The following is a 26,498-nucleotide window of genomic DNA, read 5'->3' as shown; positions in this document are numbered from 1 at the left end:
GGAGAGCAACTACGAATTGTACAGTCTACCCAAGCTCAAGCTCAATTACGGTCAAAAGCAACTATTCATGATGGATGTTTTTTACTCAATTAAAAGATGAAATGTAATATAATAATACGGGGAAAAAATTGCTAATGGAAATTCTTGGATTGCGGCGCCCCAAAGGGTCCCTAGCAAATGCCGGGTTTGCCACCCGCACACTACGCTGCTGGTTCGACATACCCATTTCCTCTCTACGGCCACACAAATGAAACACAAACTTCCGCATAACTCGAGAACTAATCAAGCAAATGGAATTAAATTTGGAATGTGTGGGGTTTTGGGTATGAGAAATGTTTCTATGATGGTATGACACCCCTCCTTCCTCTGGAATAGAGAGGGGGTTCCATGAAAATAATACACATATTTCAACCAAACATAACAATTGAGAATTTTCGGAAAACTCTGAAGGAAAACGGGAAAATTCAGAAAATTCAATTCACATATGTTCTACAATTACACAGTGACAAGCGTTGTTGGTCCATTTGATTTTTGCGCTAACGGAATTGAGCTAAAACTCACTCCTATAGCTTCTTCTATCTATATAAATAAAAATGGATCGCCGAATGTGTTGATAAGAGCAAAACTTGAGAAAGGAATTGTTCGATTTAGGTCTGTCTTTATTCTATCATATTTTCTGTATCAAACATTTATTCCATGCAACGGAGAAACGTGTTATTTGCAAGTGGTTGAAAAATCTTGAGCGAGAATTGTGTCTGAAAATGATCTGATATTATAACAACAAGTTTTGGTAGAAGTACTAGGAATTTAATAGTAAAAGGTAATTAAAAGGGTAGATTAGAAGATCAATCAATGAACAGTTCTGCAATTGGACCCATGAACGTGCGCTTAGTAAGAAAACGTGAATGTGATAACGAAAAATAAATTTTGGGCGGGACGAAGTTTGCCGGGTCAGCCAGTTCTTTATATTTGTTTTTCCCCAAATTTCCCCTCATTCAAAACGAAAAACGAATAAAATAAAAACAAAGTTCGATGTGATAAGCAAACATAGCTCATATGCAAAATAACGTCAGTTTCTATCGTGAAGGGTAGCAATGATCGATAATTGGGTCACTATGCTATGCGAGGGGTTACGTTGCATGAAAGAACCTCCGTTATGTTATGACGACGAGGGTTGTTTTTCGCACGACCAACTCCAGCAGGAATGCGTCCATGCATATTTCAGGCACATTTATTGGGGCGGTGTCGTGCGTGATAATGCTTGCGCCTTGTTGCTGTTGTTTTGAGGTGAAGGTCACATTCGATCTATTTCCAGCAGGATATCTCGGTTTGATTGGCACATGGCGAAGAAGTGTGAAACCACAGCAATAGCGTGCTGTTTCTATCAGAATGAGAATTAGCTATCAATCGCTAGGATTACTTATTGGATTCAAATCTTCTCTGAACTTTGTCATTCTCATTATTTTTTTATAAACATAAAAAAAAAGTTAAAAAAAAAGTTTGAAAAAACAGAATTTCTTCAGTAGACCCATGCTAGAAATCTTTTTCGGGCACATGCCCGAAATACAACGTTGCTACAAACGACTATTTGTATCCTAGGTTATGATCGGCTCGTATCAAATGCACTAGCGAATGTATAGGAAATGTGTTTTACACGTGCCTGCCAAACAAAACAAATCTCCTAAATTGTTCCAATCCAGAATATCGCAACTCTTCCCGCCAATAATATTCGGGTAACTTAGTGAGAACAATGTTCTAACTTACCAATGTACTTCTGCGCAACGTATTTCAAATCCTGGTTACTGTCCACGTAGTCCAGCAGCTTACGGTCATCGTTGAAGATCATAATCCCCAATCCCCGACATCGGTTGCCGGGCTTCAGTATCCAAATATTCCGAACGCCGTCCACTTTCATGTCCCGGAAGTTCTTGGTCGCCTCCAATACCAGTTTCTTCACCTGTGCAACCAGGGACAAAATTTCATGCCCCGGCAGCAGCTTGAATCTGGCATCCTCGTGCAAAATCTCCACAATTGTCGTTCTGTCTTCGAGGGTAAGCAAAGGTTCACAGTACTCCTGATAGTCCACATCTTCATGGCGAGCGCAAGCGAGATGGTATCGGCAGAACTTCATCGCCGTGTGGATGATGTCGACCGTTTTTGTTCCTTCCGCGTCGAACAGCGCGTCCAGATACTTGGACAGGTAGAACAAGAAGCTGGTACAAGCCGTCAGTTGGAAGTCTTCGAGAAACTTTGTGATTGCATCCTCCGAATCCAGCAGATGGGTGCGAGGGCAGTCGAGTTCTGCGATGCCATCCTCGTGGTGCCAGTGGATGGACTCGATGACCTTCACAAGCCCTTCCTTTATGGTGAAGTCCGACGACCGCTCGTAGTAGATTCTGCTCCGATAAGGCGTATAGAAACGATCTTTTTTCGATTCCTTCAGATGACGGTTCTGCCAGATGAAGTCTGCGTTATACGGTCGAAGAATCTTCGATATCAGAGCCTCCTCGTATTCATTTCCGTCCTGGGCTTTATGAAGTAGCGAATGCATGGACAGGTCTTCCACGAGAACTCCTTTGCACGGTTTTTTCTCCAACCAATTACGTTTCTTGAGTGCTTTTCTTAATGCCGGAAAATTTCCAACTATCGAAAAAACATTCTTCTTCTCCACAGCGGCGGCAATTTTTTCTTTCAACTGTTTATGTTTTTTAAAGTTGAAGCTATAATTATGGAAAAATCTTCGTTTCTTCTGGTTCAGAATAAAATCGTCGTCATCATGTTTTTTGGCTCTTGGGAACGTGTTCATCATTGGGGAATTGTTGCGTTCGGCCACATCAGCTGAATTTGGTTTTTGAACGCCGCGATTTTTACTGTTATCGAAATCTATCCGTCTAAATGGAAAATCTTTTTTCATCTGCACATCTTCAATTTGGTTCACATTTGATTCTTTCGGGAGCGTGTTCATTTTTGGTGAATTGTTTCGTTCGACCGCATCCGAAGGGCCTGTTTTTGCAACGTCCCGATTTTTATTATTAACGTAATCTATCCGGTTTAATAAAAGATCATTCTTTAACTGCACATCATCATCGTGTTGCGGTTTCAATTCTCCAAGCTTCAGCGTTACATCAGATAGATCAACACCGGGATCATGGTCCCATATATCTTCAACAAATTTAACCTTCAGCTGCATTGATTCACTATAATTCCACTATTAATTTGTTTCTGGTTTAACTCGGATTTCAATAACAATCTAATTTCGAAGCACTAAAACGCTGTAAATACAGAAATGTGTTACATTTATCTGGTGGAGGTACACGGAACGTCACTACACACTAAAGAACAGGACGATTGCTACGTTTTCTCTTACTTAAAGAGTACGTAGTTTGTTACTTTTTTGCTTAGCTAATTAAGTTTTTTCTAACTCGACTAGATTTTCGTTTGATTGTGTGTAGCTGGCGTTGGATCGGGATGCCTTGGGGCTTTTAACCACAGTCTGTTTCCGAAGGCTCAACCCAAGTGTGTATAAGTTATCCAATGTCGATGTCAGCGCCATCTTATTACTATTGGTGGATAGTTTATTGTATCTACTGTAACCGGAAGAGTTTTCACATAATGTGGTGCTTCGTTCACCATTGACATTTGCACTATCTAGGTCATCACAATTATTGGCGTTAGGCGCAGTTTTCGGGCAGTACTTCAGGTTAGTATAACTGGCACTTGGTGACGTCTGCAACTCTCCACATCCGAGAGGAGTGTTTCGGTTGGCGGTGAGTGAATGCAGTGTATTGGCGTAGTTACTCTGGAAGATGCTGGTCGTAGCTCGTTCCCAATCTTCTATGTTATCAATATACGTTTCATTATCAGCTAGATACTTCGGAGCACCGCTTCTGCGGAAAAAATCACCCGTCTTCGCGATAATATAGGATTTCTTCTTGGCAAAATCATACCGCAAATTGGGCCTTGGCGAGAACCCCGCCTTGCGATAGAGCGCCGTTCGGACACGCGTTTCTTCGTCCTCCTGGAGCTTGGTATCGAACTGTAGACAATCGATAAGATCCATTATCACGGGAGCTGCTATCGGTCTCGGGGCAGCCGAGGCAGCCAATCGTGATACCTGGAGGACGTTCTGCACTGGCTTAACGGGGAGAACGCGCAAGCGATCCTTCTTGATGGAACTTTTCGGCGTGATTCTGTGGCCGCGCAGCTGTAGATTTAGACCCATGTAGGCAGGCGTTTTTGGGATAACCTGTTTGTAGATCAGCTCAAACGAACCGGTGCTTGCGTTTGGTTCGTGGCGACGATCGATCACGACTGAGAAAAAAAAAGAAATAAAAGTTTTAGTAATAGGAACCGCGTGTGAAAATAGTAGCTAAAAATGTTTGTGATCATTATATGAAATCAAGAAAGATGAAGAACACATATTTGAATTAGGAAGATAACATGAAAACCGGATAAATTTTTATAATATTATATTTTTTTATATGTCGTTTAATAAATTATCCGCCACTTCCCACTAGTTTTAACGTAGGACCACATTTAAAAGGTAGGTATAGAGTGTTAAATGAAAATCTTGAAAAACTGAACTCGTCACATATAATAAAAGATCACTTATAACTCGACCGCTAGATCGCAGCAAATATTTATATGCATCAATCACATTGAAGAGAATCATATTTTCTTAAAGCCAACTATTGAATAATTGCAAATTGCTAAGCATTATCAATATCACGTTCTGATTAGCAAAATTTGTGCTCCTCAAATTGTACAGACCAAAACAAACAACTAAAGTGAAAGGGAAGCATAATGTGGAAACAACAGTACCATTGCGAAAACTATTGTAGCTAACCACCGTTCATCATTCTACTCTATGGATACTGAGGAAGGAGATGAAGAAAAAGAAGTAGAAGAAAGAAAGAAGAAGAAGGAAAAGCAACTGAATAAATATTGCCGCTGTTTAGGAAAATCGTCAGTTTATCGTTCTGAACTGACATGTTAAGCTGTTTGCTTCAGAATATGCACAAAGGATCACTAACGCAAAATAGAAGAAAAATATAATATTAGGTTGGGGAAAAACATATCCACTATTTTTGCGTAAAATGTAAAACATTATTTAAAATGTTTCAGATTGTCCGATTTGGGGAAAATATGCACCATTTTGTTGTATAATGCGAGGAAAAGGTGACGCTCGCTCGGAAATCCATTTAGGAGAGATGGGGGTAAGATGGACATGTTAAGGAAAACTTCATTTTATTCTTTGGAAACTCATGTTTTCTAAAACATAAAAGCAGTTTCTTACAGCTCAACATACTGGTTTTCGAAATAATTAGCCAAATGTTTTATAAAAATGTATTTTTTATGTTCTTTACTGAAATTAAAACAAGCCGAAAAGTACAACATTTTTATCGATGCGGGTATAGTGAACATGTAGTGGGGGAAATATGGACAGGTCAATAATATACGAAGCGTCAAAGTTTATCGCTCGCGAGAGGAATAATTTCGCTCTCTCAGTGTTTGTGCGTCTAGTAACTGAAAGAGAACAAAAAGAGAAAGCAATATCAAAAATAGTTCAATATTCTCCCCTTCACTTGCTATCATGCATTGGATGTGAATGTCCATTTCAACCCCACCAGTGCAATTATTTCAATTATTTAAATTCATCATTTACGAATAAATTAACTTTTCCGTACATACCTAATACCGCTTCACTGTTAACTCACAAACCGAAATATAACCATCAGCGAATTCAATTTTGAAATTAAACCACTCAAAATGCTTGATATCGAAGCCATAAATATTCTAGAATAGCATGTAGAGGGGGTTCCCATCAACATAAATTTGAAATTCATAATACAACTATACAAATCAACCACCTGTCCATCATACCCCCACTGTCCGTCTTACCCGCGGTTGCCCTAGCTGTGTTTGCGATGTGACTGGAGTCAATGGTCTCACTTGCCTGAGTCCTATGCTCTTCTCTCCCAATTCTTATTTGCTTGTTTCAAATATAACTTATTTCAAGCGAAAATTAAATATTTCAACGTTAAAGTGAAAGTTAATTGGATATTATGAGTACCGTGAAGTAAAAATCGTGATTTTGAAGATTTTGATTGGGTTATGTCATTCAACAAATTGTCCGCCACTTCCCACTAGTTTTAACGTAGGACCACATTTAAAAGGTAGGTATAGAGTGTTAAATGAAAATCTAGAAAAACTGAACTCGTCACATGTAATAAAAGATCACTTATAACTCGACCGCTAGATCGCAACAAATATTTATATGCATCAATCACATTGAAGAGAATCATATTTTTTTCTTAAATCCAACTATTGACTATTTGCAAATTGTCAAGCATTAGCAATGTCACGTTCTGATTAGCAAAATTTGTGCTCCTCAAATTGTACAGACCAAAACAACTAAAGTGGAAGCGAAGCATAATTTGGAAACAACAGTACCGTTAATATATTTGTTTCATGTTTTAAATAACACTTATTTCAAGCGAAAATTAAATATTTCAACGTTAAAGTGAAAGTTAATTGGTTATTATGAGTACCGCGAAGTGAAAATCGTGATTTTGAAGATTTTGATTGGATTTTCATCAGGAATTGTTTAAATTGATATTGCAGCAGTAATTGCAAGTAGAAGAACAAACGGTTAGAGAGCTTTAATTTGGATGATGGAAACATGCAAGTTTATTATGTATTTTTGGATAAATTTAGGAATAATCACTAACTTTTAAGTTTTTCGCTTCTAAAATCTTACTTAAATCTACTGAATTGAAAGTCTTACAACTGTATCCTTTATTAAATTTTCTCATCTTTCAAATGGAGACAACAGAATTGTCCTACGTAGCGTAATTTTTGAATTAGAGTCAGTTTAATAACTCTGTCATTGTTGAAATTCGATCATATGCGTAAAAGTATTTTTTCATCAAATATGATCCTCTATCACCTCCTGGAAGAATTCGGATTTTTTGTTTTGTATGATAAAGGTATCTCGTGACTTTAAGGGGATGAATAAGAAATTAAATTGTTCTTTTATATTCAAAAAAAAAAAACCAAAAATATATGCATACAGAACAAATATTCGATTATATACAGGATTCGATTATATACAGTGAAGAAAAATTGGAGACTGTATATAATCTAGTTCGTTCTAAACATGCCAGCTGTGAGAACTTTTTTACTCTCCTGCATTTGTGGTGAACTAAATATTTCCCGAACACGGACGCATAATCAAGTTGCCTCGGTTCTATTCTGGACCCCCAGCAAGTTAAAAAAACTTGAATTTTATGTGTATCTTTGTATAAATAATTCCATATTTATACTCATCTACCGTTCTTCATATTTCGGACACTTTGTTCTAATATTTTGAAATGCTGAATGCACTGATGATATAACTATAAAATTAGTATCCTAATTGCTTCTTTAGGGTATTCCCTTGGTTTCACTATCACTTGATTTGAGAATTACATTTGAATTATTACATAGTTATCCCTTCATCAATTGTCTGACATTGTCTACCGCAAAAAATAATGGATTTCTTTCTCCACAACCTAATATTTCTAGTCCTTTTAACTTTTTCTAGTTATCTTCGGTTACGAAAAAAAGTATAATCGCGATAGTCCTGATAGATTCAACAAATGCTGATGTGATTTATAATATATTTATATTATTGGAACAATATTTTTTCATTTGAAACATAGGTAACGAACTATGCATGGAATGGGAAGCGTTTTGGGCAGCTAGGGTGGCCATTTCCGTTTTAGGGTGGTCTGGAAAATCAATTTCCCCCAAATTTTCCAATTTCCAGAAATGACTTTTTTCGAAAATTCATAACTTTTGAACTACTAGACCGATTAAGATAATCGATATATTGAATTAAAGCAAATTAGCCTTCTTTAAAAAAATGTGCTCGCAAAAAATGGATTTTGCTTTCGTAATTATTGATTGTATCTGTTTTTTATACATTTTTATTTTTTACATGGTTTAGAGCAGGGATTCTATTTTGAGCAATAGACCCCTTTTCCAGAATGAAGTGATACCTCAGACCCCTATAGAGCAAATATCTATATCTATTATGTTTCAAAACACCTAGTCCTAGGATAAAGCGTTATATATAGTTTTCTTAAATGATTACTATTTCACAAAGTATGTTTCAAAATTTTCCAAAATTCATATCTTGATTTTAGAGACATTACCACGACACCACCGTACATCAAACTCTGTTGAATTTGAAGAGTTGTCCAATAAAAATATACAAAAATATAAATGGGAGGAAGGTGTTTTGAGATCTAAAGGTTTTAATATTAAATTCAAATTTTGAGTAAGATTTTTTAACAGTGCAGTTAAAATGTTATTTTTCCTAAATAGTTTAATAATTTTCAAACAACTTTGTCAAGGATCATATTTTAATTAGACATCTGGATTTTTAATAAGGATTTCTTTAAAGATAGACCAATGATTTTGAATACGCCCTTTTAAAAAATCAGTAGAGATTTAAATTGATAATGTTATAGTGAAAATTTTGATTTTAGGTAATTCCCATCATAAGAACAAAGTTTTAAAATAAACGGAGAGAGTCGAGTCAGCGGTCAGTTGATTTGGCATAAAAATGCTCTATAGCCATTTAAAAAATATATATATCTCTGGTTTTTTCCTATTCATACAAATTAGTTACCAATTTAAAAACTTTGGGTAAGTGAGTAAACATGACATCAATTTTTCATCAAAATTCAACAAAATGAATAAACATCTAATAAATATGGTAATTAATTTTATACACCAATACAGGGCGTACTCGATTATATACAGTCATGGATGTTTTTTCATTGTACAGGGAAACTTCGATATAACGTACACATTTTCAAAGTGTAAAGGACAAAAAATTTAATATTTTTTTAAAGAAAGAACAGTGAATTATTTGTATTGTGATGCTAAAACATGTTTTGTACTTTTAATCAATCCCGTAATACAGCTAGTTTTGTGATTTCAGATTCTACATCAATCAATCTTTAATCAACAGTACGAAGGGAAACAACATGAGAAAGGCTGGCTTTGTCTTCTGATTTAATTTATTCATTAACTTTACTAAAATAGCAACACAATAATGTATTATAGACTACGTTTGTGAGTTCTTTATTATGCTTCGATATAACGTACAATTCGATACAACGTGCAATTTTGAAAGCGAAATGTACGTTATGTCGAAGTTACCCTGTATATCCTGTATATATTCATATGCATATTTTTATGCATATATTTTTCGTTTTTCGAAATATTTTGTTTTTCGAATTGTGTATAATCGAGTCCAAAATTGTGTATAATCGAGGTAATTGATGTTGGTTTGTCCGATTTGGGGGTTTTCACGCAACTAGTAAATGCAAATCGATTTTTCTTCATGAAAATCACATGTAATCAAGACGAGTTTGGGTTTGTCGAAAAGCCCTAAGTCTCTAGTTGCTAATTATACCACAAGGCGTTCAAAGTTATTTTTTTTTTGTTTTTTAACGATTTTGTTCTATTTTGATTTTATTTAATTTTTTATAAATTTTTATAAAGAGAAATTATGATCATGATTTGGATTTTTTTTACACAACATCTCCAAAAACAAGAGAGGTATTTTTTTTCGTTTTGAGTTTGACATGTTTCCAGTCTTCGTTCAATATTCCTAGACTATAATGCGCCTACATTGATTTATAGCGATTGTAACATGGTTACGTTATCACTATCATATTATTCACATTATCGAAACAAGACTAGCAAATTGGCATTAATATGATATTTCGATCATCTGAATGGGTTCAGTTGTTGAAAAGTTACAAGTTTTGAAAAAAATCGTCTTTGGAAAAAGGGGAAAATTGATTTTTCGGACCACCCTAAAATGGAAATAGTCACCTTAGTGAAAATAAATACGGATCTAATATTTTGCGTTAAGTAACACAACTACCAATTTTCACGAAATTTTGAGAAGCACAATATCGGTTTGGCATGGAATGGATATATATAAGACGTAGTCCTACATTGAAAGAAAGAATCATTGCATGAAACTTTCTTTCGAGTCAATTCAATTTCTTCGGTGAGACACAATTTGCAACAATACAAATGGTGTCCGAACAACAAATCGTTCTGAATCAAACTATGGCCAGAAATTGAAAAAAAAGTGTTTCTAAGACTATAGAATATTCAAATAGATAATACAACTACCTCTAATAGTATCCTCTACGCACTGCGGACAAAGGCGTGCCGTAACGCTCGTACTGGGTGCCAAATCTGGACTCGAGTTGATCTCTATCAGCCACGGGTAGAAGTCCTCGGTTATCATGAAATCCGCTCCGTACAGCTCGAAGGTATTCGGTCGACGATCCATGTTATCTTGGCAAGCCAACAGCGAGCCGATGATTGCCTTTTGCATTCCCGGATAAATTCGTTCGGACCACATTTCGTACTTGCCGATCTGGCGCAGGTACGCCTGGAACGTGTGGCAGTCCCACATATTTTCGTGCGGAAGTCGTTCGTCCCGTTCCGCGTTGTGGTACTTCTTCTGGATGGCATGATTGGTCAGGTGCACTGATTCGTGGTAGTTCATGAGATTGTACTGCTGGGAACTGAAACGTAGGTAACTTTCTTTGTAGAACCATATGATCAACGGCTGGACGCTCGTTATCATGAACCATTGTCGTATGTCGAATTTTGTGTTGTGAATGATGAGGGGGCGCTCTGAAAGGGGAAACATGACAATCATTCAATTGAGTTGTTTAGATTGTTACAGGCATCGTATAGAAACAACAATTTTTTTTATTACACTGGTAAACAGATGTGCCTCCCGAGAATGGTAATCCAGAACAGCATACACCTTGTCCCAAATTTACACCCACGTTTATTCGCAACAAAGTATGGTATGAGCGGCGTAAAACTTGCTATTGACTTCCAAAGCCAACATAACATCGCATGACATAGACATAGTTCTAAATCGTAAAGCGGTTACAACTTTACAGAGGTTGGAGGTGCTAATGTTGAAGGGTGACATCTAAATATTTTACATTTCCAGACTCACAACTTTTCTGTTTGTGTAACACTTTGTGTCCGTACATATCGGAACATCAGTGGAATTTCAGTGGTGCCGAACTAGGTCATATCCATGATTGTTTGATAAAGCTTGCATGCGTCTTGATTGACGGTATTCGAACAATTGTTTGTTCAATTTCCATTTCTGCACCTCGGTTTCCATCGCTAATTTCTGGTGGTATCAACAAGTTACGTTATCTCGGTAGGAATAATAAAGCTGGAGGGAAAATGAATACGGGGTTCTGATATGTATGGCAATTTTGTCGAGAATCATTGAAAAATTTGAGCCTAGATCTCGAAGGATGAAATGAAGAGTATTTTTCTGTACAGCTACAACCACTGAGAAAATATTGAACACAATGTTTGTAGTTCATTCAAAATCAATCCAACAGATGGTTCAAATGCTATGGTTAGCATTGAGTAAACGAGCGTATTTCGTTAACGGTGTCTTTTCTGTTTTCTTCTGAGAACCCTACGAAGACAATTATTCAAGGAATAAAGTAAGACTACACTGCGTTTCATAGCTATGTAACCACTCCTTTTTTCTGAGTTTCCATAGATTGAGTTGAAGTATATTGTGTAGGATATAATAACTGTATAAAAGACTGGCTATTTGAACTTTATTGTTGTGTCCAGGCGCGAAACATTCATAAAACTAAAATTCCAGTGTTTCATAACTATATAGAACCAGATGGAAAAACTCTCACTCCTTTACAAAATTAATGTCAATTCCACATGAATTACAATAAATTTTCAATTCGTAGGTCATCTTCAGTTCTCAATCAGTTCAATTAACCCATTCAGGGTGGTTTAGACCAAGCTGCGCTGTGTTGTAGTGTCTATTTCGTTCTATGCAGAGGATACTATACTGCTCGTTTAAGCTCTTCAAATCATTCATACTGCTTGTAAGCTAAATCTACTATTCGTACGATCACTTCTCATAAGTTCTTGATAGGATTTTGATCTGGTAAACAAGCTGACCAGTCCAGAATCTGAAGCCCCTATTCATTAAACCATTGATGACAAATTGATGCCAAACTACCCAATTATCACAGTGTTTTTGATACTAAAACAGAAGTTAATTTTGTAAAGAAATGAGTGTTTTTCCTCCTGGTTCTATAGTTATGAACCACTGGAATTTTAGTTTTTTGAATGTTTCCCGCCTGAACACAACAATAAAGTTCAAATGACCAGTCATACGAATGAAGATAGTTATTATATACTACACTACATACTTCAATTACACCGAATTCTTACATGTCTCTAGAAACTCAGAATAATGGTGTGGTTCTATCGTTATGAAAGGCAGTGTATTGTAATTTAATACTGGTCGCAAATGAATAAAGTATGTTCCATTTGTAATTTAATCGCACAAAATTTCTAATTTCTCTATGAGAAAATAAAGTAAAAAAAAAAAATCTAATCATATATACATCCACTCCATGCCAAACCAACATAATGGTTGTCAGAAATTTGGAGGTTTTGTTCCTTGTCGCAAAATATTAGACCCGATTTTTTTTTATTTTTTCATTAGAGTGCTCATTTACCTTTTAGGGTAGTCCGACTTTTTTTTTAGATTCATAACTACTGGACAAATTCAAATGATCATATCATATCAAACTCAACTTAATGGGCTAGTATTTGTTGAAAAATTAGGATTTTGGTTTCGTAATTAATGATTGTACTTGTTTTTTTTATAGTTTACGTGGTTAAAGATATTAAAAATAAATACAATAAATTCCAAATCCAATTTGTTGCTGGTATACTTTTTTTCAAAAAAGATTTAAATTTGATATATCGATCATCTGAATCATTACTGTATTTCAAAGTTATGAATTTAAAAAAAAAGTCATTTTTGGAAAAGGGGAAAAATTGATTTTCTGAACCTCCCTAAAATGGAAAAAGGCACCCTATTAAAATAATAAAAAAACGCGAGTCTTATATTTTGCGATAAGGAACAAAGCTACAAATTTTCAAGAAAATCTGAGAACCACTAAAAAAGAAGAAAAAAATGGCTTTATGTACATAAACATGTTCTGTTCGTGTTGAGTTCAAAAACTCGAGAAGCTCAGAACCGATTGATTTTGTCACAATGTGCCAAAGCAAAGCGTGGCAGCGTACAGCTAGGTGATTTATAGACTTTGTTTAGATTTTCATTCTACATTTCTAATGTATTTATTTTTTTCTGAATTTTCCTCAAAATATTCCAAGTTTTCTTGTCGTAACATTTATCTACGGGCAGAGACGAACACAACAAAATAAAGGCAGCTCCAATCGGACTATCCGTTCTCGAGTGTGGCCCTTAGTAAAATATTTGGCGAATCACTTTTATTCATATGTGTAACTCCACCTAAGAATCCATTACAATTTTCACCGCTTTGACGTAGGACTACGTCTCTGATTTCTATATAGGTGGTCACTCTACGAAAAATATAACGAAAAATTAAGAGATTTCATCATTCCAACTAAATTTGATTCTCGTCAAAGCTGTAAATTTGCTGATCGCATTTTTCATCTCGTGTGTAATATTACACGAGTTGTACTTTCTGTTTATCAGAAAAAGAAAAAAAAGAGGAAGCCGAGACAATTCATGAATTGGGAAAAAAAATAATTTTCTAGTGAAAAAGCAAATTAAAAAAAATCGTTGCTTCAAATCCATTGTGAGAATAGAAAAATGTATTGACGGGATTTTTTCTCTAATTGAACTATTATAAAATATGATCTTTGATGGAACCTAAGTTTAATCCCAATAGAAAACATGAAAAATTGCGTGAATCAAACTATTACATACAGCATTATTGGGTGAGAAAGATATATTTACATACAATTGTCGACTTTTAAAAAAGAAGCACCCTTTTCTCCAGTAATCCACAGAAAATATTAGGCTGTCAAAAAAGTCCTGCGGTATTTTTTTTGAATTTTCATTTGTTCATAAAATTAGTTACAATTATCTGTTTTAAGTCAAATATGCGCCGTTTTGTTCGATGACTTGTTCCCAACGAGATGCCAACTTCATAATACCCCTGTTATAGAAGCTCGCTTCCTTATTGGCAAAAACTCGGATAGCCAATTTTCACAGGCTTCTTTTGTGGCTAACTTCTGACTACCTAGCTCGTTCGCCATGGACAAAAACAGGTGGTAGTCACTTGGTGCAAGGTCCGGACTATACGGCGGATGCAAAATAATCTCCCATCCGAGCTCCCGGAGCTTCTGGCGCGTCACCAAAGAAGTGTGTGGCCTGGCGTTGTCCTGATGGAAGACAATGCGGCCTCTTCTTCATGAGTGCTACCTTCAAGCGGTCCAGTTGTTGGCAGTACAGGTCCGAATTGAGCGTTTGGCCATAGGGAAGCAGCTCATAATAGATTATTCCTTGACAATCCCACCAAACACACAGCAGAACCTTCCTGGCCGTTAATGAGGGCTTGGCCACCGTCTGAGCCGCTTCAGCGGGCTTCGACCACGACCGTTAGCGCCATCCGCTTCAGAAACGGGTCGATTTTGTTGCATTTACAGCAGCAATTCACATGCGTCGATACGGTCAAAGGTGTTTTTTTGCGTGAACGTGTGTGGCACCCATACATCGAGCTTCTTTGTGAATCCAAGCTTCTTCAAATGGTTAATAATGGTTTGATGACTTATCCCCAGCTCTTGGCCGATGCTACGGCTGCTACTATGCCGGTCTTTCTCGGCTAATTCAGCGATTTTGTCGCAATTTTCGACGACAGGCCTTTCGGACCGTGACGCATCTTCGACGACCTCTACACCAGAACGAAAGCGTTGAAACCATCGTTGTGCGGTGGAAATGGAAACTGTATCGGGTCCATAAACTGCACAAATTTTATTGGCAGCTTGAGATGCATTTTTGCCTTTGTCATAGTAGTACTGTAAAATATGTCGGATTTTCTCTTTATTTTGCTCCATATTTGCGACACTATAACTCACGAACGACTTAACCAAACAAAACACTGTCAAGGACTATATTATAGCGCGCAAAAATACCTTTCCAACAAGCTATAGTATGACAACCCACTCTACATTGTTGTGCCAAATCGGTCCCAACAGGTGGTGTCGACAACGGTGCCGATATCGTGCCATTTTGCAATAATTTTGTCGATCTACCCTTCATATTCGACAACCAATTACGAGCCAAACCTGTGCCAATCTGGCACCGCGTCGACCGATTGAAAAACTGCTCGAACCTTATTATGGCGGTATTTGTTTTGAAGAAAGTTTAAAGTTTCCAAGGAATAAAAAAAAAATTGCGTTGTTTACAAACATTTATTTTTCATACAATGCTTTCAAACTTAATACAATGCCACTAAAATTGAAAGCAAACATTTGCAGCGTTCATGTTGTCAGCAGCAAATCCCCGACAGGTGCAAATTTTCTTCGGAACTTTATCCACTCTCAGCTCAATTGTTTTCGTCGCATCTTGTGCTCTACAGCGACAGCAGGAGAATTCATCATCGACTATTGGGATTTCAGTGGATGGCTGGTTGCAGCAACTGCATAATGTTTCCTTATTGACACAGATCGAGTTTTTGTCTCCTTCGAAACCACCTTCTCCGTCCTCACTTCACTTCTACCCGATGATGTATGCCGTTTGAAGAATTTGATGAAAACTGCACTTAAAGTTTCCTTCGATCGTCCGTAACGATTGCAACGGAATATTGCTGTGCCATTGAGAGTTTAAGGGTTTCTGAAAAATATGAGATAGAGGTAAAATGTTCTGTAGATCGAAAGCAATGATACAAAATACTTCTGTTACCTGTCCATACTTCGATTGGAAGTTTTCTCTGTGTTGTTTTACTGCACCGAGCAGTATTCCAATTGAGAATAGAATCTCTAAAACCAGCTGATATTGGCGACTGTTTCTTTAACACTTTCATGTTTCGTGTTTTGACAGTTCAACGAGAAGGAGAAAAGCTATCGCTGCAGTGATGCCTTTTCACTCAGTATAAATAATCGCATATAATTATAATTGAAAGTGTAGACAGTGCTGCCTGTGGGGAGGCAAGGCGGGGTATGGTTCCAGCACTTTTGTAGCACTTTCCGTCGCTCGGTCCACTTTGTACCTATAACCGCTCGAAAATATAGGAAACTGGGAATGAATACAACTAGAACTACGCGCTTACAACGACACCTCGCGGAAATACCGCAGGACTTTTATGACAGCCTAATATATTCCATAAAAATGCCTATGACTATACACTGTAAGATGATGGTTTCGTGTCGCATTCAGCTAAAATAAATAAACGAAAGGAAAAAAACCGACAGATCGATCAATATTCCTGTAAGGACGGTTTCGTTAATAACGATTTTTATGTACATTTATGAATATCGAGACCAGAGAATGTCGAGTTTTTCATGTTAATTTTGGAATATCTATCAGCTTTTTCTTCAACAATTTACTATTGAAAATAGAAACTATTAATAATTAATGGTTCCGAATTCTTTTTACCTCTACGATTCCTGAGTCCGTTTGTAGTTAAGCTCAGTTCAGTTCATATAACACACGGTTTTTCTAGGGCCACCATTTGGAATTTTAAAAAGTTAAACTTACGGATCTCTGAACTGTCCGGAAAACGCAATTCAAATCAATTTAAGTTATGGTTTGTTGAAGCTAACCGATAGCTCGGAATACCAATCTTTTCCTCTTTTTCCTATTCTCAAAAAATCATAACTTTTGAACTACTGAACGATATATCAAATTAAAGCAGATGAGCTAGTCTTCTTTGACATATTCAAAATTCAGAGATGTCTTCTTTATCATTTTTAAGCTGTTATTGTTCAAAGTTAACGTGTTTTTAGTCTTCGTTCAATATTTCTATACGACTATACTGGATCTATGCAACTAGAATCCAATTTATTCGCTAATCTTTAATTTGGTATGTAAATCATCTAAATCGGTACAATGGTTAAAAGTTATGAATTTTTGAAAAATTTTTTTTTTGGGATAAAGGTGAAAAATGCTTTTTTGTACCATCGGTTAAATTTGAAAAATCATAAATTAAAAACGAAAAATAACAAATCTCTGATTTTGAGATATTTCGTGTAAAAAATCCTCAGCTTTCTTGAAAAAATATAAAAAATATATAGCGTCCTTGGTCCCGAAACCATGAAAACCATAATAAATGAGTCTCGAAGTCTTGGCAGGAGTACCCCCGCTTACTCTTCGATTCACAGAATTATCCTACAGATTTCTCATCCGTTGCAAGATCATGAATCCATTGGTGATTGATAACTTCGAAAATCTACTCCAACTGACTCCTCTGTCAAGTTTTATGTCTTTGTACCATGATTTCCTTACCCATGAAGTGCACCCTTCACCGGGCATCTCCAACCAAGTTTGCTTCCCATACTTTTGCAATTCCTCTGTCAATTTTGATCTGTCCATGCGACAAAAAATCCATGGAATCCCAGATCATCTACGCTCCGATTATATTCCGCCGATATTTTCGGCAGAATATGGGAAAGTTAGATCTGATAAAATGTTCTTTACTGACGGTTCATTCATAAACGGGTCCACTGGCTTCGACATCTTCAATGAAAATTCCAGTGCCTCTTTCAAACTCAAAGATCCTTGTTCCGTGTATGTCACTGAACTGGGTGCGATATACTACGCACTAGGGATCATTGAAACATTGCCCATCGACCATTATTTTATTTTTTCAGACAGTCTCAGCTCAATAGAGGCAATTCGTTCAATGAAAGTTGATAAACGCTCATCTTATTTCCTAACAAGAATAAGACATCTATTGAGTGTTTTGGTCGAAAAATTATACAAGATTACCTTAGCATGGGTTCCCTCTCATTGCTCGATTCCAGGGAATGAGAAAGCTGACTCGCTAGCTAAGGTGGGCGCTTCAGAAGGCACACTTTTGGAAAGGCAAATTGCCTGTAATGATTTTTTTTCAGATTCCTCGTCAGCACACACTCGTTACTTGGCAGCGCATGTGGAGTGAAGATGAGTTCGGTCGTTGGTTACACACGATTATCCATAAGGTCTCGACGAGTGCATGGTTCAAGGGGTTGAATGTAGGTCGTGATATCATTCGCGTGATATCTCGGCTTATGTCCAACCACTACAACCTAAACGCGCATCTCTAACGCATTGGGCTCGCAGCAAACAATCTTTGTGAGTGTGGCGATGGCTATCACGACATCGAGCATATTGTCTGGTCGTGTATCCGGTTCCATGCTGCTCGCTCTCAGTTCTCTAGAGCACTGAGAGCACAAGGCAGACAATCGGATATTCCCGTCCGGGATATCTTAGGTAGCCGTGATCCTGATCTTCTGCTTCATTTATACCTGTTCCTCAGAAACGTCGATTTCAACGTTTAAAGATGTTTCCTTCGTTGTGTCCCTGTTTCATATCCCTCCTATCCGATCTATAAACTTTTACTTAGTCGCGGAAATACATACACACACTCTTTACAGATACACGGGCCAAAGGTTGTGCAGTCCACTGTTCATTCAACAAGAGCCAAAGGTTGTACCGCTCATGACAACTCTACACGAGCTGATGTTTGCGCCGGCTAGTGACCATTCTATCCTGGATTCCTCGAGTCGAGAAGACGCACCACGCTAGATATTTGGGGTACAGACTAGGGGGCGTTGCTGATTAATGGTCAGCTGCATCCCAAAAGGAAGTATCCCGTGTCGGGCACAGGTACAGAGCATTGGAGACAGCAACATCACAATTACGAAAACACTTGTAATACTAACCTCGAGCCAACCGCGAGTTATCGGTTACATATTACTAACATAGTTATAAGGCAAACATTGTGGAAATATTGAACTCCCGGCCCCGTCAGGTTGACGCCATATGAGCCTTAATAAAAATATATATTTTGGATAAAAAAAAAAAAAAATAATGGAGGATGAATAACCGCCCTGAAATGTTTTTTTAAATTGTAGAATCATTTGACGATAATTGTTTGATAATTCATTCTTGTGCTCGCAGAACAATATATGCTCGAGATAAGCTGTCATCCTTAGTGGAGAAAGTTTTGCTACTGGCAAGCGATTGATTTAATTAGGCTCAAGTGGATAAAGAGTCACCATCAAGCAATACATTTTAAAACTATTTGAATATATTATAACTACATAATTATTAACTTAAGTCTAATTAGCTAAAACTACAGTGCAACTTCAGTGCAATATAAAAAAAAATTATTCCTTCGTTGCCTCGTCGGTATTATCCTTGTCTGGAACAGTGCCTGTGGTGTGTCGTAACAACTACATCGCCAGTTGATGTGTCAACGGTATCCTTTGGTAGTGAGTGCCTCCTTTGTATGTTAATAGTTCCTGTAATGATCTTATCTGAACGGATACTAAGTTCTGCTTGTGTAATAGGAAAGGAAGGGAGAATGGACAGTCGGGAACATAAAATTAGGGTCGCGAGTAGCTGAGATATCGCGAACTGGCATGCGTGAGTGTGCTCCTTGAGCCTCTAAATCGGCAACCAGTTTTATTCTTTCATTGCAAAATTCATTACATGACAAAACAACGTGCTCGATGTCATGATATCCTTGACCACAATTGCATAAATTGTTAGTAGCAAGACCTATGCGGAAGAGATGCGCATTTAGCGCGGAATGATTGGACATCAATCTAGACATAGTTCTAATAAAATATCTGTCAAGATCTAACCCTTTAAACCAGGCCTTCGTTGAAACTTTGGGAATAATAGAGTATAGCCATCTTCCAAGCTCATCTCTGTTCCATTGGTTTTGCCAACTGGTGAGTGACGTCTTAATTGCATGATATATTGCATCCAGTTCGGCAACATACACTGAACAAGGGTCTTCAAGTTTATGAAAGCTAGTGTATTGTTCTTTAAAGATACCAAAACCAGTGGATACATTGATTCTTGAACTATCAGAGAGAAACATTCTTGAAGAATTGATATGGTTATATTTTGAAGCGAAAATATTAGGGATTAACGATGATCGAAGATGATCTGAAATGTCTCGAGTTTCGTCCTTCATAGAAAGATCGAAATCAACGGAAGATCTGCAATGAAATTAATAACTTATTATAACTTATAACTTGGTATTCCCCAAATATTTTTTTGGTGCACAAAATGCATTGATGCAATGTCAAAAGCAGCAACGAAGCCTTTATAATGACAGACAGCAGAGGTTCATTACTAATACCCTAGCTCAAATATTTCCCTTTCGCTATCTCCCTTCCTTGTTTATATTTATCATTACGGCTGCATAATTTGCAACACCAAATACAAATGGGGTTTCAGCGTAGCGAGGATGCACTATTTTTACGTACGAGTTATGAAGTACGCATGTACGCACACAAATATCCATATTTCGGTGGCTTGAAGCAAATAAATATATACAAACATCTACATTTTGGGCTCTTCTCAACAGAATCTCTTTCTGTTGATATTGCCAGTCTAGATTAGCTTAGCTGTCATACTTTGTGCAGAGAGTTTTCCTACCGTCATGCGATACCAAATCACTGAAAAAATTCCAGAAAGTTCATTTTCTAGGTGAGCTGATGATAGCCTAGCTTGACAATTCCCTTCACAATTGTGTAGTTCAGAACCTTAATGCAACGGCGTCAGTTTGGTGCAATGATTGCAATGCCAGAGACATCAGCGAATGAGTAATTTGGTCGCGTCCACAGCTTAATCCGAAACGAATACATGTGATGACGCAAAACAAGAAAGAACAAGCGATTGTCATTGCTTTGAATACAGAACGAGACTGAAAGTTAGCCTTCTTTCCTTGCTTGTTGAATTAGAGAAACTTTCAATTACTTCAGTTCATTCGTCTCTAACTTTCAAAAAGGCCCTTTGAAAACTTTACTTTGTCCATCGTGTTACTCCTCCACCCCCCATTGCCTTGAGAAAGGCATTCGATCCCTCGCCGTCCAGCTCGATGTTGTTCAGTCGATTTGCTCACGAAGAATGAAAGTTTGCCTCAGTGAGATCAACTAATTATATTCTAGGCAAATATTCCCGTTCGTTCTTCTTCTTTTCCTTTGTTCACGAAGACTTCACATGTTACGATTTCATCTTCGTTGCTCATTTCATCATTCTTTGTGTAGACGCCGACTTGACAACATCGTTACTGGACGAGCTGAACAACGAGGAATCGAGTGCCTTTCTCAAGGCAATGAGGGTGGAGGTGTAATGCAGGAGTAGAGTAAAGTTTTCCAAGGGCCTTTCTCAAGGCTAGAGAAGAATGAACTGAAAAAGTTTAAAATCTCTATAATTAAAAACCTAATCTAACCTAACCTTCGTTGCTCGTCGATAAGTTGCTCGTTATTAACAGCTCTGTTCGGGAAAGCACACAAATGGACAGATTAAGTGTATGAGGAAATGGGAATGCTTCCAATTTTCATCAATTTAAACCATATACAGACTATGGGATTGTAATGTATAGCATATCAAACAAATCTTAGGGAATCTAAAATTCGTTTGGTATGTAAATCACTAAAATCCGTTCACGGCAAAAATAGTTATTAACGTTTACTTTATTTCATAAAAACGTGACCTGTTTTCTGATTTGACACCCTTAATGAAAGACGTAGTTCTACGTCAAAAACAAATACAATCAATAATAATAACAGAAACAAAATTGAAATTTTTTGCAACTGAAGTATTTTTCCTAAAAAGCCGAGGTAATTGGCTTTAGTTTGATTTTTGAAAACCATCTGACATGCATGCTTCATAACCAACTGTCAAGTTTACATATTCAGGTAAACAGTAAACAGTTGGTTATTTGGAATGTATGCCAGATGATTAATTCAAATATTATGAAACATATACAGAAACGTCCAGTCATGTATCTCTTTCCAGGTGCAGGAATATTTAATTTCTTCCCCTGCTCTGTTAGTCGCAACGTACACAGACACAGAGGACATAGAGGAAGCCATTGTGTTGTGATTGATAGTAAGAACAGTCTGATGTTTTTATTGCAATTTGCTAGGCACGGATGGATATTAAGCAATATCTTAAAAAGATCGCCATATCACTGATGAGGTTGCGTGGACATAGTTATTCTGATGATACAGATACAGAAATACAACGCTTTCTTTTGTGTATAAATTTTTATTACATGGGTAACAATTGATGAAATTTTGGGTTACACTTGTTCAGACTGTAATTTTTACATTTGCAAAATTTCGTCACAATCTGTCAAGTGGTTATTGAGAAACCTTCCAAACAAGAAGTGTTTCGACAAAAAAATAAGAGCGCTTTCGTGGAAAATCCAGGCTAGTCCCACTGGTGGATCGCAAAACAGTTGGGAAACGACCATTCGACCTTGTCTCGTATGGTACAAGGAGATCCAGACGACCCAGTGGTCAGCGGAAGAAAAGCAAAGGCGACCGACCCCGTGAAGGCAAGGAAGGTGAGGGATTATTTCAAGCGCAACCCGAACCTTTCGAACCTTTCGGACATGGCCAAGAAGGCCAATTCGTCCGTCTGGCAGACAATGAATCGGGCCGTACTTCATGTATTCAAGGTAGGGGAGGTGCCTAACCGAACTTATAAACATAATACGGTGGCCAGATCCCACGTCAAGAAACTGTATCGCGAGTGTTTGGTGCAGCAGAAATGCATCGTAATGGACGACGAGACGTACATCAAGTGGACGCCAAGCAGATCCCCGCTCTGTAGTTTTTCGTCGGCAAGTCCCGCCTGGATATTCCAGAGAAGCTCCGGAAGATGAAGGTCGAGAAATTTGCCAAGAACTTGGTGTGACAGGCGACTAATTCAGCAAGCCGTACATAGCGACCGGCCAAATATATGAAGAAGAATGCTTCCAGAAGCGCCTGCTGCTCTTCATCCGGTACCACAAAGGTGACAATCTGTTTTGGCCGGATCGATACCATCGTGCCACGACGCGAAACCGTGGTACGAAGCCAACGCTGTTTTTGTGCCGATGGAGGCAAATCCACCAGAACTTTGCCCAATAGAAAAATTCGGGGTGATTATGAAGGACAAGCTCCGGAAAACAGGGAAGGTATTCAAGAACAAACGTGATTCGAAGGAAGAGTGGATGAAAGTATGTAAGAAAAACGGCGCATATGTTGCACGGGATTTGATCTGTAACGTTAAGTCCAAGGTGCGGGCCTAACCGTTTTTTCAATCGTAATTATGGTATCGAACATTATGTCTAAATTTAGACAGATTATAAAGGATTAAACGGTATAAATTATTTTGATGATTTTTATCCATTTTGATGAGACACAACTTTAAAGTGACTGGCTAGTTTTATTTACAAATTCAGTAAACATATGAAATCTTCTCTATTTTATTTTACTAATACATTCAGTCCATGACTGCAGTTCTCCAACCTGATGCTTCACAATTCTTGACATGACATTATACAATACAACACGAATCGCGTATGAAAAATAAAGCTCTGAATAATATTATGGTGGAAAATATCAAACTTTCCAATGGAAACAGTGGAGATGTCTCCCAAAACATTTAGTTTTCGCACAGCTCAAGTAAATGATCTGATCTTATTTGCAGAATCATGAAAGTTTATGTATCGTCGGGGAGATTCAATCTAGTTTACAATCTGTCTAGTTATTTTATTCTATTAGCTCTTCATAATATTGACATAGGTGAAATGAATTAATTTGAGCAACTAACCTATATATTTCTGTATCACATATCTCGTTTTGCTCACAATGGGAGGATTAACCATTGTAATGATCTGCTTGATGTTGTTCATTAGATGAATTCCTCTTCCGCGGCATTTGTTCCCCGGTTTCACAATCCATATATTCAAAAAGCCATCCAATGCATACTGCGGCCAATGGTTTTTTATTTGTTCCAGAACCGACCGCGCATCCGCTACATAATTTTCAATCAAACTCGCATAATCCGCCTCTTTTGTAAGCAATATTTTTCCTCCCTCGTGAGTTAGCAAGTAATGATGCGTGAGGAACACATCCCAGTCGTGATCCCAAATTTTAACATCTTCTTCAATATCGATATCGTTATGTAAACAATAGTCCAGGTACTCTTTGCAACGAGCCAGTGCGAAGCTGACGCATGATCCAGGAACTTTTCCCTCGTCCGAGAGTATTGCATCCATCCCATCCTTTGAGTGAGCCTCGATTAGCCACTTTAGGAGGCCCATCGAAGCGGTCAGCCGGAAATTGTCGATGAATTCATTCAGTTCCTCAGGGTTCCACACATTGTAGCAGCGAGGAAAATATGTCTCGGACATACCTTCCTCGTAAAACCAATGAAAGTCGTGCAGTGCGGAACAAATACCTTCCTTGGTTGTGAAAGGAGCCTTACTGAAGCGGTTGATGATCAACGAAGCATTCTTGGTCATATCTATCCAGTCACTCTTCTCTCTGCGAGCTGTCCAGAGTAAATCGATGGGTGTATGCTCGAGAAATCGAGACATGATGCTACGTTCACATTTTGCGATATGATTCTTGCGAGATTCGCCCGGTTTGCGTTCTGGAAGTTGTTGGACGAGATCTTCCAGAATAAACCCCGAGGACGATGTGGTTGCTTGCGGTTTCGCCCGAAATCCATCTTGCTTTTCCACCCAGCCCCGTTCAACCAGCGCCCGCCGAACGGTATGAAATGACCCGCGTAAAAGAAACACTCGGTGATGCTTTGAGGCGTCGTGCACTTTCTTCCTGAGCTCGTTCAAACGGTCGGCGTTGATCCAATTATTTTTGAAAGGATTGATGAATTTCACCGTCGCTGTCAACGGTCCAACGTTTCCTTCGATTGTTTTGGGCGCTAACACTTTAACCTCTTTATCATTTTCATTCTCGCTTCCGCCACTGGTAGCACCAGGTTTCCCCTTCTTCTGGCCCCTTACAATGCTGGCCGATCGGTTGCCTTCATTATCCTTGTCATTTTCACTTTCAATATCCTTTTCACTCGAACTAGCGTCAGAGCATTTATCACTATCACCACTGGTACTGCTAGTGCTGCTACCACTGCTGCTGCTACCGCTACTGGTATTCATTTCGTCCTCCATCTTCAGCAGAACTGTGGCATCGAAAACCCCTTTTCCAAAATAACACAAAACATTTATGCCAATAAATTTCACTAAATCTTCCTTGAATAAAACAAAAATCATGAAAACATCCTCAACACAATTCCCACACCAGACAATATTTTACCGCGCCACGACGCCTAACACTACAATACTAAGCACTCGGAAGCTACTAAGCTCTTACCGCCCCGTTGCGGTCCAAAGAAAACCCTTTCGATGTTGTATCTCTTCCTTGCGCCCTTTTCAACCAAAAGACGGAACCACTATCTCACCCCAAACACTCTCACACATACACTCATTCATGCATCCTCACTGCTTCCACGAATTCCAATGGATTTACTTCCGTATCCTCTCACTATAGTCCACAAACGCTTCCAGGGCCGTGTTTCCCTCTTCCAAGTACCTCCGAACGGTTCCGCGGTTGATCTAATACTGGCGCTCCTGAGGTCGCGGCACTAGTTTTATACAAATTTTTCTTCGATATAAATAATCCTAGTTGTTTCGTGAGGTTTGTTTATTTAGCTACCAGCATAAAGCATAAAAAGCGCCCGGTAGCATAACACAAAAGACTTCGTTAGTGTTCTAAAGTATGTGAGCCCGTAGCGTGACATAGACACGGGGTGGCGATTTGGAGGGTGAGAGCGCCCAGTTTAGGGCGCACGTTGCAAGTTTTGCAAGTTTCATCGGGGATCCTGGCATGATTTAGCTTTTGAAATAAAGCTTTTCAAGGATTTCACGAGCGAGCAGTAGAATGAGACAGTCGCGTGGTGTGTGCGGAACCGTATGATTGTGAACGTTTGTGATTAATTGATAATCACCCTGTTGCATGCAATGTATTTTTAGCTCGTGTTATGATGCTGAACGTGGCTAATTCTGAAATCATAATTATGATTCTGTTTGTTGTGGACCAGAAATTGGGTTTACAGTGAATCAGTGGCTTTTTTAGTGTAACTTGAACGCTTCATTTGTTCGGATTCCACGAATAAGATCGTTTCCTTCGATGTGGATGAGACGAAGGCGAGCCATCGGTAGGCCTTGTTAGATTCTTGGCAAACCAAGAATTTAATCTTCAAGTGTAGAAAACACGAGTTATTTCGTGATCCATCCGTAACAGACGGAACGGGAAACACGAGAAATCTCGTGAGCGGTCCGCAATGTGTTAATATCATGCTTCGCTGAACCTCAGAAATGACAAGATGCTGATGAGTCGTGGACAATCAGAGACATTTACCATTCTCATATGAATCCGGTCCCCCGAACTAATCTTGACTTTGATGGCACTAACGTCCTCAGCGGGAAGTTTTACCGTCGCAACGTAGTTATGACTCGCGGAATTTCATTAGTACAGTAGAGCCTTGATTATCCGCAAGCGGAGGATCGGCGGTGCGAAACTCGAGTACAGTAAAACATGTTTTTGTGCGGTTT

The 26,498-nt window shown here is 38.1% G+C and overlaps 2 protein-coding genes across 9 annotated transcripts in view; both read right to left on the bottom strand.

The window, feature by feature from the left end:
- The window catches only part of LOC129779088 (tubulin glycylase 3B-like), a 50,655-nt gene extending 25,545 nt beyond the window's left edge, over window positions 1-25,110 (bottom strand). Inside the window, exons 1-2 of one of the 2 annotated variants that reach the window (XM_055786354.1) lie at window positions 24,989-25,110; window positions 1,765-3,272 (exon numbers count right to left, since the gene is read on the bottom strand). In XM_055786354.1, the coding sequence (XP_055642329.1) occupies window positions 1,765-3,190 (1,426 nt within the window). In that variant the 5' untranslated portion in view covers window positions 3,191-3,272; window positions 24,989-25,110. Of the gene's footprint in view, window positions 1-1,764; window positions 3,273-3,630; window positions 3,771-24,988 lie in introns of those variants that run through there. The other variant, XM_055786355.1, reaches the window with a different exon arrangement.
- On the bottom strand, window positions 3,210-25,494 carry LOC129779087 (tubulin glycylase 3A-like). 7 transcript variants are annotated; one of them, XM_055786346.1, is made up of 4 exons: window positions 25,367-25,494; window positions 23,696-25,084; window positions 10,204-10,716; window positions 3,210-4,311 (listed from the first exon to the last, which is right to left on the bottom strand). In XM_055786346.1, the coding sequence occupies exons 1-4, from the start codon at window positions 25,374-25,376 to the stop codon at window positions 3,407-3,409; spliced, it is 2,817 nt and encodes a 938-aa protein (XP_055642321.1). In that variant the 5' UTR covers window positions 25,377-25,494; the 3' UTR covers window positions 3,210-3,406. The 7 variants fall into 7 exon arrangements, with proteins under 7 accessions (XP_055642321.1, XP_055642328.1, XP_055642325.1 ...); XM_055786353.1 differs by having other exon boundaries at window positions 23,696-25,136; window positions 25,387-25,493; XM_055786350.1 differs by having other exon boundaries at window positions 23,696-25,136; window positions 25,414-25,473.
- Between the last annotated feature and the right edge of the window lie 1,004 nt (window positions 25,495-26,498).

This window comes from Toxorhynchites rutilus, chromosome 3 (assembly GCF_029784135.1).
Source record: "Toxorhynchites rutilus septentrionalis strain SRP chromosome 3, ASM2978413v1, whole genome shotgun sequence".
Lineage (NCBI taxonomy): Eukaryota > Metazoa > Arthropoda > Insecta > Diptera > Culicidae > Toxorhynchites > Toxorhynchites rutilus.
Note: the sequence above shows the minus strand (reverse complement) of the source record. Positions and strands in the feature narration are given on the sequence as shown.

What these genes read in the sequence shown, in the direction of transcription:
- LOC129779087 (XM_055786345.1), bottom strand. Translation starts at nt 25,157, where the DNA reads ATGATTTTTGTTTTATTCAAGGAAGATTTAGTGAAATTTATTGGCATA. An exon ending in TGTGATACAGAAATATATAG is followed by an intron (nt 10,717 to 23,695) that starts GTTAGTTGCTCA and finishes TTCCCCTTTCAG; the next exon opens with AGCGCCCCCTCATCATTCAC. An exon ending in CGTAGAGGATACTATTAGAG is followed by an intron (nt 4,312 to 10,203) that starts GTAGTTGTATTA and finishes TTTTTTTCTCAG; the next exon opens with TCGTGATCGATCGTCGCCAC.